Source organism: Macaca thibetana, chromosome 10, assembly GCF_024542745.1.
Source record: "Macaca thibetana thibetana isolate TM-01 chromosome 10, ASM2454274v1, whole genome shotgun sequence".
NCBI classification, from domain to species: Eukaryota; Metazoa; Chordata; class Mammalia; order Primates; family Cercopithecidae; genus Macaca; species Macaca thibetana.
The window spans coordinates 30,988,853-31,006,321 of NC_065587.1; the positions used below are offsets into that span (position 1 = coordinate 30,988,853).

The 17,469-nt window shown below is 59.2% G+C and overlaps 1 protein-coding gene across 8 annotated transcripts; it reads left to right on the forward strand.

Annotated features, from left to right (window-relative positions):
- Positions 1–371: 371 nt before the first annotated feature.
- AIFM3 (apoptosis inducing factor mitochondria associated 3) lies at positions 372–16,479 on the forward strand. 8 transcript variants are annotated; one of them, XM_050746097.1, is made up of 21 exons: positions 372–489; positions 3,098–3,280; positions 8,465–8,678; positions 8,923–9,032; positions 9,228–9,337; positions 9,417–9,461; positions 9,677–9,773; positions 9,856–9,968; positions 10,830–10,916; positions 11,353–11,444; positions 11,546–11,676; positions 11,788–11,903; positions 12,008–12,079; positions 12,166–12,229; positions 12,833–12,909; positions 13,021–13,138; positions 14,383–14,481; positions 14,745–14,820; positions 15,138–15,242; positions 15,866–15,886; positions 16,113–16,479. In XM_050746097.1, the coding sequence occupies exons 2-21, from the start codon at positions 3,250–3,252 to the stop codon at positions 16,150–16,152; spliced, it is 1,818 nt and encodes a 605-aa protein (XP_050602054.1). In that variant the 5' UTR covers positions 372–489; positions 3,098–3,249; the 3' UTR covers positions 16,153–16,479. The 8 variants fall into 8 exon arrangements, with proteins under 8 accessions (XP_050602054.1, XP_050602055.1, XP_050602056.1 ...); XM_050746098.1 differs by having other exon boundaries at positions 12,839–12,909; XM_050746099.1 differs by lacking the exon at positions 15,866–15,886.
- The last annotated feature ends 990 nt before the right edge of the window (positions 16,480–17,469 follow it).

Consider the following 17,469-nt stretch of genomic DNA (forward strand, 5'->3'; position numbering starts at 1 on the left):
GTCTCGGCCTCCCAAAGTGCTGGGATTCCAGGCTTGAGCCACCGCGCCCGGCCTGATTGGGGTTTTCTTTCTTGTGGAGGTTTCTCAGAGTGATTCAAGTTCCCCCACCCCGCCCACAGTGGTTCTGAGACTTTGGAAAGAAAGAAAAGTAAAAAAGAAGCAGACCCTGCCCGCGCCCCAGCTGGGCATCCCTGGGAGGTCGCGAGGATCCCCGGAGACCCAGACCCGGGTCCGGGGCGCCCCCTGCCAGAGCGGCCCCCGGCTGCCTCCCCACGCTCCGCGACTCCGGTCCGGACGCCGAGGGCCTCGGCCTGCTCTATGTCCCCCACCGCCCACCACCTGCTCCGGCCCGGCGGGGCGGTGCTGGGCGCCGCGGGCTCCCCGGCCGCAGTGCAGCCGCAGCGCCAGCCCCGCCCCGCCCGCGCCTCCCCGCCCCCCCGCGCCCGCGGCCCCAAGCGGTTCCCGAGTCCAGGCCCGCGCCGAGCCCAGGTGAGCGCCCGCCCCGGGGACCCCGGTCCCCGGAACCCCGGTCCCCGCCCGCCGCCCTGCCTCTTCGCCCCGGCGCCGGGGGCCAGCGCTTGTGCTCGCAGGTCTCGGACCCGGGCCCGGCACGTTAGGGGTTGGGGGTCGGCAAGCGTGGCCACAGGCACTGCCCGGGGGCCGGAGCACACCTCGTCCTTCTCTCGTCCCACAACCGCCCTTTCCCTGCTCGCCGCTGCTTCCCACTGTGTGCCAATCCCCCTTCCCGGGCTGCAAGGTCTGGCGGGGCACCGGGATGGAGCCGGCGAGGCTGCTGGCACCGGCCACCGGCTTCCCAGAGCGAGGGAACTGCACGTGCAGAGGCGAGGAGAGTGGACAGAGGCTTGCGCCTGAGCTCCGTGGGGGAGGGGAGAGCGCGGAGCCCCCACACTCCAAGGCAGGACTGGAATCAGATGCCACCCCTAGGACGCCTGGAAGCCACTGGGAGCCCGATCTGGGCAGGAGCCCTTGGGATGAGGCAGTGGGGGCGGGTGGGCAAGAGGTGGAGGAGTGGGGAGAGGACCCTGCCCAGCCTGCACACGGGGCGGGCGCCAGGAACCCCGGGAGGGTCAGGTGGAGCAGTGGCCGCTCAGTGAGATGGGGGTAATCCAGTCCCGCTTCACAGGTCCTGGGGTCCCTGGGACAGACAGACTCCTGCAGAGTCCAGTTAGCACTGGACTCTGCTAGAACTTTTCTGCAGTGGGCAGCTCATGGGCAAGGAACAGCACTCTGGCATTCTGCACAAACCTGGGGGGCCCTACTGCCCTGCCCCTAGCAAGGACCTTTGCCTTTGAGTCGGGTGACTGGGCTCCAAGCCCATCTAGCACACAGTAGGCCGAAGGCACAGGGGCCCCACCCAGTCTTCTTCCTGGCCCAGGCCCTGGGGGATTCAGGGCCCTGGGTACTCCGGAAGGGACAGCACAGCCTGGGCAGGTCCCCAGTGGCAAGACCAGGTCTGACCTTTTCTGGTATCTGTGGCCTAGCAGGTGAGGCCTGAGGTCAGCCAGGAAGGAAGTGGGCAGGGCTGAGCCAGGGCTGAAGCCAGGACCCGGGGAGGGGCTGCCTAGTGCCCAGGGAGGGGGCAGGTGGGGCAGGTGGCTGTTGAGTTTTACAGACCTTCCTTGGTGACAAGTGGGGGAAAGAGCCAAGGCACACCCCAGTGGCTGTGGGAGTCACCGGCTCCTCCCCTGTAATGGGCACCTTGAGGGCCGACAGGCGCAGGGGCCAGGCACCAATGGTCTCTCTCCATCCTGGGCTTTTGTTTGCACCCCTCGCTCTCAGGCACCCACCCACAGCCCTTCTGGGATCTGGGCCAGACCAGGTGGGCCTTAGCCCCACCTCAAGTGAGACTTCAGGAAGAAGTTCCAGGGGAAACCGGAGGATGACAGTGGGATGGACTGTGGGGAGGTCATTTGCAAACAAGGCAGCTATGCCTGTGCCCTGGGCCTTCCAAAGTCCTACCTGTAGGCTGCATCTTCCGGAAGGCCTGCCCTGTAGCCTGGAAGGCACCTGGGCTACAGTGAGCTCTCTGCTGTGCAGGTGTCCCTCCCCCAGGGCACCTTGCAGGGCCTTAGGGTGATATGGGGGCTTTCTGGGCCCCTGCCCATCTTAAAACTGATGGAGGTGGGAGGGTGGGGTAGGAGGCCACAGGGATACCCCTGCTGCTTGACCTTGATGAGACCTTGGCCCCTTGCTTTCCCCATCTGCTGTTGGGCAAGACCCCAGCACCACAGGCCTAGTGGGCATTTGCGAAGGGCTGGAGTCGGGGGTAGGGGGAGCTTATGGCTGCTGGGCACAGGCATGGCAGGGCTGTGTGCCCGGCTTCTCTTTCCCCTAACCCCATCAGGGCCGGGCTGGCCGCCCACTTCTGTTCACCACAGAGCTGGGTTTCCCTGGGGACCAGTGGACTGGCCCAGCCCCACACCACCCCCCAGCCCCTCCTGGCCACAGCTTGAGCTGGGAGGAGGGTGGAGGCTGGGCCGCCTCCTGGACCCCTGCCCTCCCTGCCCGGCCTTCCAAGGCCCGGCAGCCTCAGTCCACTGCTGGGCCTGGAACACGGAGCAGTGGCTGCCCTGAGAGGAGGTGGGTGTCCAGAGTACTAGCCAGGGTAGGGCTGGGCTAGAGGGAGCCTGATGACACCCGCATTGTAGGAGGGAGAAGACCAAGGATGAGGAGGGCTTTGGCTTGCCCAAGGTGACCCACTCTTTACGCTTAGGCATGGTGGTCTCCCGGTACAATGGAGGGTCCAAGAACTCTCAGGCTGTGGGATTTGGAGAGGGGAAGGGGGGCATGAGGAGGCAGCAGAAATCAGGGAGGATTTCTTGGGCAAGGCAGCTGTGGGGCTGGACCAAGGGTGGCCGAGGTTGGGGCGAGGAACTCCACTGGAGGAGTGAGAGAGCTGAGCTTGGAGGGCTTCAAAGGGGAGGTGTCCTCCAGGGCCCCACGCTCTGGGATCAGGCTCACCTACACGCCATGGTTCCCAACTCAAATGTAAGACTCTCTGAAGCTCCCACCATCTCTCTCTCTCTCTCTGTGTGTCTCTACCTCTGCCCACACGCCCCGGTCATGACGGCCCCAGTCTCCCCTGCAGGTCCTAGAGCAGCTCCAGCAGGATGGCATCTCCAGCATCTCTAAGGCCTTCAGGGGGTCCAGCCCCATGGGGGGCGCCCTAGGCCTCCGACAGCTCCCCATCTGTGCTCCTGCCTGCCGGCCATCTTCAGGCCACTCGCCATGGGTGGCTGTTTCTCCAAGCCCAAACCAGGTACCTCCTGTCTTCTTGCCTCCATCCTTCCTCCTCCCTCCCCACCTCTTCCTCCCCCCCTCTTCCCCCCGCCCTCCCCCTCTGCACTCGGCAAGCCTCCGAAGTAGGTCAGGCTAGGCAGGAGCCTGCTCGGAATGTTAATACGCTGCGGCCAGGAGGGGGTAGGGGGCCTGGAGCAGTTCCCCAGCTGGCCCCTCCTCCACTGGGTGCCCCTTTTTCTTTGGGGCTTTGAGTGTTGGTGGTGGGAATAAGAGCAGGACCCTTCTTGGAAAAAGAAAAGCTGGTTCCTCCTGTTGCAGGGTTGGGGAAGGGGCTATGCCCCCAGGGCCAGGGAAGTGGGGGGACTGTAGACAACCTCAGCCACTCTATGACCTAGGGCATGCAAGTTACCCCTCTGAGCCTCTGTTTTTCTCTCTGCAAAAGAGAGGGCCTGGCCACCCTGACCTCTTAGAGTTGCTGTGAGGGTGTAGTGAGCAGATCCTGGCTCTCTTCGCCTCCTCTGATCCCCTGTGTGGTCTCGGGCTGCCTTCTTGGCCTTTCTGGGCACACTTTCCCATTTATACAGGAAATCACCACCCAACCTAGCCTGAGCTACTCTGGCCAGAAGTGATAGTGTCCTGGGGTGCTGGGAGAGGCCTGCGTCTCTTCTCCACTAAAGACTCATGTCTGCAGAGCTCTCCCTCTGGCCCCCCACTTTCCCTCTTCTCTCCTCACAACACCCAGGGAGGCAGGAGTGTGCAGCTCTGTCACAGATGGAGAAAATTAGGCTTAGAGAGACCTCAAGAGCCCAGCCAGTGCTCCACTCACCCCGCCAGGCCACCCTGCCCCAGCCAGCTCACCCCAGCTCCCCTTACCTGATACCCATCGGCTCCGTTACCTTGGAACTTGTGAGCCTTTTCTCCCTTTCCTGGGTCTAAGGGGGAACTTAGGGGAGAGAGGAGAACTGTAGTGACTCACCAGACAGAGGGACCCACCTGCCTCTGCTCCAGGGAGCCACTCTTCCTCCCCCAACTCCTGTGCTGTGGACACCCAGGCCTGGGCTGGATCCCTCCCTGCCTCAAAATGTGCCTTGGGCAGATGATGTCCATTGTCTCCCCCTAGAAGTGGGTGGGATGATGCCAGCTGGCCTCATACCAGGCGTCTGTGGCACTGCTGGGCTGGCAGGAGGCCCTGGCAGAAGATGCCACCTGCAGGTTCTTTTAAAGGACCCCAAAGGGCTGGCCTGCCTGGGACCCGTGGCCCAGTGTGGGGGGTGGCCACTCTCACCAAAGGCAGTGCTAAGAATTTAGGCAAATCCAGCCCTGCCCTTTCCCGGCTGTGAGGCCTTCAGCATCTGAGCCTCTGCATCCTCGTTGTAAAGTGGGGCTGTTGTGCCTAGCATGGGGGCCTGACACACAAGAAACACTTGTGGAATATTATTTGTTATCCCTTCTCTGAGCTGGGCTCTGTGCTGCCAGGCCTCCCCTGTGGGCCCGTAGCCAGAGGCTCAGGCCCCAGGTGCCCATGCTGGGCAGGTCAGGCATGAGGCTCAGGGAATTTCCAGATATGGGAGTTACAGCGTTTGGGGCATGAGGGTTCTGCTGGGGTCTTAAGGGGCCACAAAGAGACTACAGCAAGCAGAAGACCTCTGTGCAAATCACTCACTATCTTGCCCCACTCAATTCTGTGGCTCCATGTGCATCAGCACCTGCTTCCTGGGTTCCCTCTGTGCTCCTGCGTGTCCCGTCTGAGTTCTTGATAAGAAGATATCAGGCCAGTCCCTCACCTAGCTCAGAGCTAGGAGGAAGTGCAGCTCTCTTAGCATCTGTTCACCCGCCTTTTATTAGGCCACAACTGCTACCTAAAGGCTTTCCATCCTCACCATGGCTGCTAGGAGGCTCAGAGCTAACTGGTAAAACACTGCTGCCCAACTCCATCTATTGAGCTTCTACTCTGGGTTACATACATTATTTCCTTCAGCATCCACTATCACCAACGAGGTAGGCATTTGCTGTTCTCTCTGTTTTATTTTCATTTTTTAAGATGGGCTCTCATTCTGTTGCCCAGGTTGGAGTAAAGTCGCATAATCATAGCTTGCAGCAGCCTAGAACTCCTGGGCTCAAGTGATCTTCCCACCTTAGCCTCCTGAGTAGCAGGGGCTACAGGCCTGCACCACCACGACTGGCAATTTTATTTATTTTTATTTATTTATTTATTATTATTATTATTATTATTATTATTATTATTATTTGAGAAAGAGAATCTCACTCCCTTGCCCAAGCTGGAGTGCAATGGCACGATCTCGGCTCACTGCAACATCCACCTCCCAGGTTCAAGCGATTCTCTTGCCTCAGGCTCTCAAGTAGCTGGGATTATAAGTGCATGCCACCATGCCTGGCTAATTTTTATATTTTTAGTAAAGGCTGGGTTTTGCCATGTTGGCCAGGCTGGTCTCGAACTCCTGACCTCAAGTGATCCGCCCGCCTCGGCCTCTCAAAGTGCTGGGATTACAGGCGTGAGCCATCATTCCTGGCCAACAGGCAAATTTTTAAATTTTTTGTACAGACCGTGTCTCACCCTGTTGCCCAGGCTGGTCTTGAACCCCTGGACTCAAGCGATCCTCCTGCCTTGGCCTCCCAAAGTGTTGGGATTACAGGCATGAGCCACCGCACCTGGCCTTCTCTCCATTTTGTAATAAAGGCATCTTAAGGCCCAAAGGGGCTAAGGCGGGTCTTATGGGCAGCCAGAAGTCACTGATCTGGTTTTGTGGGTGAGCAGAGACGCCCCTCCCCTCCACCTTTCCAAAGGGCCCCTGACTTAATGGCTTTCGTTAGACCGCATCAGTGAGCGGGCTTGGAGCCTTCTGGGAGGAGGTAGAGGATGAGAACAGCCTGGCTTGGCGTTATCTGGCCCCCCTGCCAGGCTATTTGTGAGCTCCCACAGCTTCCAGAGCTGGTGTCAGCTAAGTCCAAAGTATTTCTCTTTTTAAGTCTTCCAAAAACATTATAACACCATTACATAAAGTATAGAAAATGGAATGAAAGCCCCACCCATAACCCCCCAACTGATAGGACGGCCTCAGTGTGGCTCTGTGCTCTGCACCTTCCCTGCTGGGCTGGGGTCAAGGAACTGACCTTTGCCTCTGTCCCCTGCTATGCCTGGGCCTGAGCTGTAGGGCTGGGACTTGGGACTGGGGAGGGGGCCTGGCCAGGGTGGAGGATTTAGCAGAGCATGAGATGACGGATATGCAGGGGCTGGGCAGCCAGGAGAGGCAACTCCTGAACCTTGTCTGGGTAGATAGGAAGGATGGCAGAGGGCAGCCCCAGCCCAGCGGACAGCTCAGACGAAGGCCTGGAGGTGCATCTCGGCAGCCTCTCTGGGTTCTTGGTTTCTGGAGTGTCAGGTCTGAGGTGGAGGGGATGAGAGGTAAAACCCAGAGGCGCTGGTGCCTTGGGAAGTGAGAGAGGTAGGTACCTCTGCTCCAGCATTGGGCCCATGCTGTGCCAGGGGCTGAGTGTCCATCGCTCAGCTTCCTCCCGGCTGCAGCAGCCTGGGAGGCTGGATTATTGCTGCTAAAAATTCTGTTTATTGTTCCCTTCTAATTAGAAAAATATCCCCGGCACATCACAGGGAATTTGGAAAATGTGGAAGAGTATAAAGAAGAAAATGGCAATCTGGCTCACTCCCCGCTAGAGCTGGCCCCGTGGGCACGCTGGGGAAGTGGCCTCTGTACGGAGGCTGTCGGGGGGCTGTGCTGTCCACATGCCTTCCCATGCTCGGGTTCACCCCCAGGGCACACGAGGACACTGAAAACCCAGCACCTGGTCAGTGAAGGATTCTCAAATTGGTGAGAAAAGCTATTTTAAGAAGTTGAAATTGGGCCGGGTGTGGTGGCCCACGCCTGTAATCCCAGCATTTTGGGAGGCTGAGGCCGGTGGATCACCTGAGGCCAGGAGTTCAAGACCAGCCTGACCAACATGGAGCCCCGTCTCTACTAAAAATACAAAATTAGTTGGGCGTGGTGGCACATGCCTGTAATCCCAGCCGCTTGCTTGAACCCGGGAGGCGGAGGTTGCGGTGAGCCGAGATCGCGCCATTGCACTCTAGCCTGGGCAACAAGAGGGAAACTCCATCTCAAAAAAAAAAAAAAAAAAAGAAGCTGAAATTATGCTGTGAATTATGCTGTGTACATTTATTTTTATTTTTATTTTTATTTTTTGAGACGGAGTCTCGCTCTGTTGCCCAGGCTGGAGTGCAGTGGCCACATCTCAGCTCACTGCAAGCTCCGCCTCCCGGGTTTACACCATTCTCCTGCCTCAGCCTCCCAATTTTTTTTAATTTTTGAAAACAATTCAAATATACGGGAAAGTTGTAAGACTAGAACAATGAACCCTTGACTTCCTGTCACCCAGATTCACTGGATGGGACCTGAGCTGCTACCACTTTTGAATTCCTGTGTGCACTTGAGTTGTACCCTAAATGTGTCCCTGAGCTGTCAGGGACATCGTCATTGTCCGTCGGAAGATGCAGGACTTGAGGGTCTCAGGGTTCTTTCTGCCACAGAGGTTTCTGCAGCCAGGAGAGTTGCAGGGTTGAAGGAACTCAGCTCTGTGCCCCCCTCACTAATACTGTCATTGAAAAAGGAGGTGGGGCACAGTGGCTCACGCCTGTAATCCCAGCACTTTGGGAGGCTGAGGTGGGCAGATCACTTGAGGTCAGGAGTTTGAGACCAGCCTGGCCAACATGGCAAAACCCTGTCTCTACCAAAAAATACAAAAATTAGCCTGGGTGGTGGTGTGCACATATAATCCCAGCTACTGGGGAGGCTGAGATGGGAGTATTGCTTGAACCCAGGAGGCAGAGGCTGCAGTGAACCGAGTTTGCATGACTGCACTACAGCCTGGGCGACAGAGTGAGACTCTGTCTCAAAAAGAGAAAAAAAAAAAGGAAGAAAGAAAAAAGAAAAAAGAGACATGCAGAAATTAATTCAAGCAGACCCGGGTGTACCCCTACCCATATATGCCCCTCCTCTGCTTCGTGCCAGGTTTAAGGCTCTTTGCTGGTGGTGCAGAGGGCATTCTGAGGAGGTTACCAGGCAGGGCGGAGCCTCCCGGCACCCCAAGGAGCTGTCCTCTGCACCCAGCTTGATGGATGGGGGAGGAAGTGGGCTGAGGTAGAGGGCTGAAGGCGCTGACTTGCCCACAGTGGAGCTCAAGATTGAAGTGGTGCTGCCTGAGAAGGAACGAGGCAAGGAGGAGCTGTCGGCCAGTGGGAAGGGCAGCCCCCGGGCCTACCAGGGCAACGGCACGGCCCGCCACTTCCACACGGAGGAGCGCCTGCCCACCCCTCACCCCTACCCCAGCCCTCAGGATTGTGTGGAGGCTGCTGTCTGCCACGTCAAGGATCTCGAGAATGGCCAGTGGGTTCTGGGCCTGCCTGGGAGGGGGGATCAGGGGTCCCAAGGTGGGAGGGTGAGGTACAGGCCGTAGCCGGGGGTCGGGGTTGGCCTGAAGGGGCTATGACCAGCTGCTGCCCTGGTCACTGCCTTTGTGGCTTCTACCGGTCTGGGCCTGCTCCCCAGAAGGCTGGATGGACACTGGGAGGAGCTGCCAGGAGGTTGTGCCTGGTGTCTGGCCTGACCTCTGAGTGCTGCGGTTCCCCAGGATGCGGGAAGTGGAGCTGGGCTGGGGGAAGGTGTTGCTGGTGAAGGACAATGGGGAGTTCCACGCCCTGGGCCATAAGTGTCCGCACTACGGCGCACCCCTGGTGAAAGGTGAGCTGTCAGGTGGGAGGTGTGAGGGGGACCTTCCAGGCCCCATGCCAGCTTGGCTCCTCCCCAGACCCCAGGATCTTCATCTATTAGTGAAGTCTCCCGGGCTTTGGGGAGGGGCCCACAGTTGCCAGGGCACTGAGATCCTTGGGAAGCAAGCCCTGCTGGTGGCCCCAGCCTAGCACCTCCCCTTCCCAGGCGTTCTGTCCCGTGGTCGCGTGCGCTGCCCCTGGCACGGCGCCTGCTTCAACATCAGCACTGGGGACCTGGAGGACTTCCCCGGCCTGGATAGTCTGCACAAGTTCCAGGTGGGGCCAGGAGTGTGGTGGGGTGAGAACCTGGGGGTGTGGGGTTTGGGGCTGGTCCTGAGGAATGCAGCCCTTGCAGGTGAAGATTGAGAAGGAGAAGGTGTACGTCCGGGCCAGCAAGCAGGTGAGGGGGTAGCTCGGGGCTCAGGCAGGAGGGAGGAGCCGGGAGGGCATCTTGGCCCAGAGAATGGCATGTGCAAAGGCCCTGCGGTGAGAGGAGCTTGGCACATGTCACTTGAGCAGAGTGAGGGGTTGCGGTAGGGATGAAGCTGGGCTGGAGTGGCAGGACCTGCCTGCCAGGATGATGGCAATGACCCTCCACCCTCCTGGCACCCACAGGCCCTACAGCTGCAGCGAAGGACCAAGGTGATGGCCAAGTGTATCTCCCCAAGTGCTGGGTACAGCAGTAGCACCAATGTGCTCATTGTGGGCGCAGGTTGGTAGTGGGGTCGTGAGGGGCAGGGTGGGAGATGGGATTGGTGAGAAGTGGTCCCCGGCCCACGGGCCCCTCCCCTCAGGTGCAGCTGGCCTGGTGTGTGCAGAGACACTGCGGCAGGAGGGCTTCTCCGACCGGATCGTTCTGTGCACGCTAGACCGGCACCTTCCCTATGACCGTCCCAAGCTCAGCAAGGTAGGGGGGGTGGGGCAAGTGGGACCCTATCCCTCTGAGTCCTAGTTAAGCCCACTTCAAGCCTTGCTTGTCACCCCATGGAGGTCTGGCCGGCTGCCCTCTCTGCTTATGCCAGGCCTGTCCGTGGTACCCCCAAAAGGTCTAGATTCCTTGTTGTTTTGAGACAGCATCTCATTCTGTCACCCAGGCTGGAGTGCAGTGGTGCGTTCTCGGCTCACTGCAACTTCCATCTCCTGGGTTCAAGTGATTCTCGTGCTTCAGCCTTCTGAGTAGCTGGGATTAAAGGTGTGTACCACCACCACGCCTGGCTAATTTTTTGTATTTTTAGTAGAGATGGGGTTTCACCATGTTGCCCCGACCAGTCTTGAACTCCTGAGCTCAGCCCACCCACCCACCTCAGCTTCCCAAGGTGCTAGGATTACAGGTGTGAGCCACCGCACCTGGTTTTTCTTTTTTTGAGACAGGGTCTTGCTTTGTCGCTCAGGCTGGAGCGCAGTGCCTGTCTCATGGCTCACTGCAGCGTTGACCTCTACCTCCCAGGCTCAAACAATCCTCCCACCTCAGCCTCCCGGTAGCTAAGACTACAGGCGTGCACCACCACGCCTGGCTAATAATTTTTTGTAGAAACGCGGTTTTGTCATGTTGCCCAGGCTGGTCTTGAACTCCTGGGTTCAAGCGATCCTCCGGTCTCAGCCTCCCAAAGTGCTGGGATTACAGGCATGAGTCACTGCGCCCGGCCAGATCTGGGTTTGCTGAGTTCTGTCCTGCAGCCCCTACGTCACTGGGGCTGGCCCTACCTTCCCTGGGGCCCAGTGTCTTTTGCTGTAAACTGGCTCCTCTCAAGCTGGCTCGCCCCTGCAGTCCCTGGACACACAGCCTGAGCAGCTGGCCCTGAGGCCCAAGGAGTTTTTCCGAGCCTATGGCATCGAGGTGCTCACCGAGGCTCAGGTACAGGGTCAAGGGTGGGAAACAGGCCCCGAGGAGGGAGGGTGGGAACATGAGGTTGTGTGGGCCCCGGGGGTGGGGTCTTGGTGCTCTACCTTCCTGGCCCCACTGCCCAGGCACCTGGGAGGTGCTCCAGGCTTGGGAGACAGCAAGGAGCTTTTTCCCGACAGGTCATGGGCACACACAGAGCCCCAGGGTGTGCGGAGATGAACAATCAGGGCTGGATAGGAGAGACTGGTGGGACTTGGGAGGGTAAGGAGAGGTTTGAGGGGAAGGTGATGTCTGAAGCTTAAAGAACAAAGTCCAAGTGGCAGGATCTGTTCTAATGGGAGCTTCTCAGAGGCTGTGGCTGGGCTGTGGGTGTACTGCAGGACCCAGGAGTGGGCGGCGAGGCCCAGCCCCATGCTCAAGCTCATGCTCTGCCTGGCCGGGGTTGCAGGTGGTCACAGTGGATGTGAGAAACAAGAAGGTCGTGTTCAAGGATGGCTTCAAGCTGGAGTACAGCAAGCTGCTGCTGGCGCCAGGGAGCAGGTGGGACGGTCTCCTTTTTACCCATGGGACACTGGGCAGGACACTGGCCTGGACGGGGCTGGGGCTGCCAGGAGGCCCTCACTGACACTGCCATGTCTCAGCCCCAGGACTCTGAGCTGCAAAGGCAAAGAAATGGAGAACGTGTTCACCATCCGGACGCCAGAGGATGCCAATCGCGTGGTGAGGCTGGCCCGAGGCCGCAATGTGGTCATCGTGGGAGCCGGCTTCCTGGGTGAGAGGTAGTGGGCGGTGGGGATGGTGATCAGGTCGTCATGGCCAGTCCCAGGGAAGTTCTGGTTGAGGAAGGTGCAGGTGCCAGCCTGCCACCCCTGCCCACGACCAGGGATGGAGGTGGCCGCTTACCTGACGGAGAAGGCCCACTCCGTGTCTGTGGTGGAGCTGGAGGAGACGCCCTTCAGGAGATTCTTGGGGGAGCGCGTGGGTCGTGCCCTCATGAAGGTGAGCCCACTCCAGCACGCACCCAGCGCCTTGGAGCCGTGGGGCCCAGCCTGGCCCCTGGCTGGACTCTCATCCACTGCCCACCTGCCCACTTGTCCTGACAGATGTTTGAGAACAACCGGGTGAAGTTCTACATGCAGACTGAGGTGTCAGAGCTGCGGGGCCAGGAGGGAAAGGTGGGCCCTTCTCCCTTCTCCTTTCTGTCCTCTGTCCCCTGAGCCCAGGAGTTGGGCCCACCTGTTCACCCACCCACTCCCCACAGCTGAAGGAGGTTGTGCTGAAGAGCAGCAAGGTCGTGCGGGCTGACGTCTGCGTGGTTGGCATTGGTGAGTTGGTGTGTGGGCAGGCAGGTGCAAACCAGCACAGCCATCTGCACACGCTCACATGTGACCTTGGGCTAGTCCCTTCCCCTCCCAGAGCCTCAGTTTCCACCACATCTGTCAAACGGGGACCCCCTACCGCCCCTACTTTACGGAGCTGTTGAGGAAGGTGTGTACCGGGCTCAGCCCAGGCCTGGCACAGAGGATGCTCCCAGTGCCTGCTGCCCAGTAACACTCATCTCCATGCCTTTCGAGAGTTGACATAGACAAGCCCTGAACTGGCTCTTGCTCCAGCTGAGGTGCTAATTTGGGTAGGGGCCAAGATGGGAGGTGGTAGTGCCTGCAGGGGCTGAGGAGGTGTGGCATGCTGTCCCTCCACTTAAGGGCCTCATGGAGCACTTCTTGGAGAAGGTGATACCTCAGATCTTGCAGGAGGCACCGGATCTGTGGGAGCCCGGTTAGTGGGGGCCAGGGTGCATGAAGGCCTCAGGTGGCAGCCCCTGGAGGATCAGTCTGGGGATGTCACATCAAACGCAGGGTGTGGGGTGTGGAGAGTGACTGTGCAGAAGGGAGGGACAGGGGAGTGAACACAGGCCTCTGTCCTGTCAGGTGCAGTGGCCGCCACAGGCTTCCTGAGGCAGAGCGGCATCGGTCTGGATTCCCGAGGCTTCATCCCTGTCAACAAGGTGGGGTGGATGGCACTGGGTGGGGAGGGCCCGGTGCTGGGCTGGGAGTGGCAGGAGGTTCAGGTCAGGGCCCCTGTCGCACCCATGGAGTCCTGGGCCCTCTCTCTACAGATGATGCAGACCAATGTCCCAGGCGTGTTCGCAGCTGGTGATGCCGTCACCTTCCCCCTTGCCTGGAGGAACAACCGGAAAGTGAACATTCCACATTGGCAGATGGCTCATGCTCAGGGTATGGCCAGTACCGAGGCACATGGAGGGGTGTGAGGGAGTCCCAGGGTCTCAGTGTCCCCATGCCCATGCCTCAGTTGCTGACCTTGGGTCTCGGACACTGTTAGGCATCAAAGCTCTGATGTGGATTCTCTGGCCAGCCTCATCCTGGCGATCCAGCCAACACAGAGAGCAACACCCCATTGAGCCAGCCACAGCTCCTCAATCTCAGTTTTCCTTCTAGTAGTCTCTCCCTTTTTTGTCCTCAAGGACCTATATTCTGCAGAATTCCTGACCAACCTGTGCAGTTACCCTGGGGAGGGAGGGAGGGATTTAGTGGATCACCTTCCTACTTTGTGCCTCTGTTTCCCTTGGGCCACTCAAGTATCTCTGTGAACTCAGTTCAGCCTCATGCAGGTCCCCGAGGTGCCATCTAAGCCCAGAGACCTGGGCTCAGTGGAGGCACTGTGCTTTCTGAGGAATAGCTTTCCCCTCCTGCTGTTTGCCGGCCACCAAGTCCCCCAAGCCTCATCCACTGTGCACATCTGGTCTGGGCCCCTAAGCTGCAGGTGCCATCACGTTAGTTGCCTCACTGCCTCAGAGAGAGGACTGCCAGACCCCCCGCCTGGGACAAGGGACCTCTCTGCACCCATTTTCCCTTCCCTCTGCCTTTACACCTGAGGGTCTGCTGCTTGAGACCCCACTCCTGGTACCAATTTCTATTCAAGTCCAAAGTCTAAAGTTGCTAGGTTGTAAGTAACCAAAGCTACTGATCCGCCAAGTATAATTAGGATTTAACTGGGAGAGTTTAGGGGACTTTGAAGTACATCCAACTACAGAGGTCTACTGGGGCCTCATAGGAACTGGGGAGCCATCCACACTGGTCTCTTCGGAGCCCTGTGTGTGGCTGTCATCTGTGCTTCCCTGCGTACTTGTGGCCCATTTTCCTCCCTCTTCAGACCTGATATGTCTGATTAGGTGTCTGTGTGCACAGCCCAACCCCAAGAAGCAGACCTTCCAGAGGCAGGGCACTGTATTCAGATTCTCTCAGGAAGCAATCAAGTGGCGAGCTTGGAGTCAGGTGTTCCCCTGCAACAGTCAGCTGCAGGTGCAAGTGAGCAGTGGTATGAACAATGATGTCTCTTGACCTCTGGGGAGACCAGGAGGAGTAGCCACACATGTCAGGGGTCCCAACGGCATCAGGAGCAGGCAGTGTGGGAGTGGTAAGGGCGAAAGTCAGGGTTCTCACGGCCCTGGGTCCTTCAGGGCGCGTGGCAGCCCAGAACATGTTGGCGCAGGAAGCGGAGATGAACACCGTGCCCTACCTCTGGACCGCCATGTTTGGCAAGAGCCTGCGCTACGCGGGTAACCCCGGGGCCTCGAATGGGGGCGGGGCCAAGGGCGTTTAGGGGCGGGGCTTGGTGTGGGGCGGGGCGGGGCGGAGAGCCTACGGGCAGGGCTGTGACTGCACTAGGAAGAGGCCGGTAAGAAGAACTCGCTGGCGGCGAGGCTAGGAACTACCTAAAAGGACGTATGGAGCAGGGCCTGGGCGGGGTTAGGAGGGGATCCTGTGAGTCTCGTTCCCTCCTCCGGCTCACGTGGGTGCCACCCACCTGCCCGGCCCACAGGCTACGGAGAAGGCTTCGACGACGTCATCATCCAGGGGGATCTGGAGGAGCTGAAGTTTGTGGCTTTTTACACTAAGTGAGAGCACCGGGGTGCAGCTTGGCGCGAAGCAGCGGGAGCTTAGTCGGGAAGGGGGATTCATCCCAGGCAAAATCCCAGAACAAGAGCCCAGCCCTGAGCCCCGCTGAGGAGTGCTGGAGCTTCCTTAGGAAAGCCTGAAGCTTGTGCACGGTCAAGCCCCGATGTGCAAAGCAGGGAGGGCTGGGTGCTCAGGACATTCCTGTTCCCCTGGGGTAGGTCCTTCCCTGGGCCCCAGAATGACAGCAGTGCATCAGGATCTTCAAAAAGGGGCTGCTGCCTGGCAGTCCTCAGGCTTGGCCATCCTCTCCCTGCAGAGGCGACGAGGTGATCGCCGTGGCCAGCATGAACTACGATCCCATTGTGTCCAAGGTCGCTGAGGTTCTGGCCTCAGGCCGTGCCATCCGGAAGCGGGAGGTGGAGTGAGTGTGGGTGTGGGAAGCCTGGGGGCGGGAGTAGTTCCCTGGAGGACTGGCTAAGGTGCCCACGACAGCCAGCCGCCCCCACAACCCTCCAGGGCTTTGCCCCTCACTCTTGGTTTGCATCACCGGAGGCTTCCAGGACTACAGGGAGGTGTGGGGCAAGGATCATGGTTTGGGAGCAGGCTGGTTATGTGTTCATGGTGGATGGAAGGAATAGGGATGTGTGTCCCCAGGCAAGGCCAGTGCTGTGGGGAGGGGTCAGGGCCCAATGCATGGGCAATCACCAGGCCTGGGACACCTAACGGGACATGGTTGTGCTGAGCCCGGCAGAAGCTTGTGGGAAATGCAGCTACTGATGCCCTGGGTATGCCCTCCACAGAGATGGTGGGGGTGGTTCTAGGTTTCACTCAACACCAGCCAGTTCCCTTATCCTGGTGTGGTGTCAATGAGATTCACCCTCTGGGAGAAAGCTCCCAGGGACTAAGGACAGCCTGGAGGCCACTGGGGAGCTATGAGACAGGGGCAGGCTCCAGGCTGGAAACAATGGAGGACCAGAAGGGGACATGATAAATGACATGCTCTCTCCTTGGCCTTCTCTCTGTTTCTCTCTTGCCTTCGTGAAGGCTGTTTGTGCTGCACAGCAAGTACGTGTGTCCTTCATGTTGACTGTTCTGAGCCTTTCCCATGTCAGCCCAGACCCTCCACCCAATGGTCTATCTCCATCTGTCCAAGTACACCTCCCCGCTGGGCACTAGGGTCTGGCACAGAACAGACCCCCTGCTGTCCTCAAGGGCCAGCTGTTCAGGGTGCCCAGAGTGGAGAGCCTGTTTTCTTCTGTCCTGATGTTTTCTTCTCCCCTCATTCCTGCAGGACTGGCGACATGTCTTGGCTTACAGGGAAAGGATCCTGAGCTCACATGCAGTAGACTTGGGCAGGCAAAGGGGGGCACCAGGGGCAGAGGCCAAGCCTTGGGGGCAGGTGCCAATCTCCAGTCCCAGGATCCCCCAGGGCAGAACCTGAGCCCTCCCAGTGCTTGCCTTCAGCCACCTGGCTCCCCTCCTGGGAGGCCTCTGCTGGATCCAGAAGATGCTCAACCCTCAAGGCCTCTACTGCCACTGACAGCTGGCACTGGAGGCAGGACAGGCCCTGCCTCTTCTCCCTCTATTGGGACTGGTCCCCTGAAGAACCCTGCAACATGTAGACATTGCCGTAAAATTAAAACGCACAAACTTGCAGACCTGTATGACTCCCAGTGTAATCGGGCCGATAGGCACAAGGCCAGACCACAGGGAAACAGGCACAATCACAGAATGCTAGGTGCCACACCAAGGAAATTTGGCCTGTGAACTCCCAAAGGAGGTAGCAACTAATTCTGCGCCCCACGCCCTCCCACATCCCTCTCCCTCTCTGCGATCAGCGAACGCTTTTTGCTTTTGGCTCTGAATTTCGAAGGAAGGGTATTCCAGGTAGAAGGGACAAGCCCAAAGGTCTTAAGATAGTAAATGCTCCTTCGGAGGTGGCTCATGCTTGACACTTTGGGGCATTTGCCCACTTAGGGTTGTGGTAGTTGTGTCCTGAGACAGACCCCATGCTTTTCATAGCTGGAGCATTCTCAATCCCAGTGTCCGAGGTGACGCAGCTGAGGCCCTGCTAAGTAGGAATGAGAATCCAGAGGCTCATCGCCGGGCTGTCTCTCAGTCAGTAAGAACACCAAGGAGAGAGGGGAGATGCAGGGAGTCAGGGCTGGGGGCGCTAGCGGGAAAGGGAGCGTTGAGCGCCTGCAGAGGCCGCTGCGAGCCCGGAACCCTCCTTGGGGAGTCCCGGCAGCGGCAGACGATCCAGGCCGGAGCCATGCGCAGATACAAGGCATGCTGGGAACTGCGAGCCAGCCGCGGGTCTTCGGGCTTCGTGGGCCTGGGAGGCGCCGGGAAGAGCAGTCGCGACGGGGTTAGGGACGAGACACTGCATTCACTGGAAGGGACAACCTGGCGCCAGTACATAGCCTGAAACGCTCCCCAGAGAGTCCCACGCTTGCTGCGCCGTCCCCAACTGGATCCAACACTCGCCCGCGGTGTCTTGGCAAGCGCTAGGCTTGTCGGGAAGAGCGGAAGGGCGCAAGCGCGGCGCTGGCCGGAAGTGCCGAGCTGTCAGCGCAGGGCTCGCCGGGAAATGTGGTTCCTCCAGGCGGCCCGGGGCGGTGGCCGCAAGTTCTGCGGACAGCGCGGCC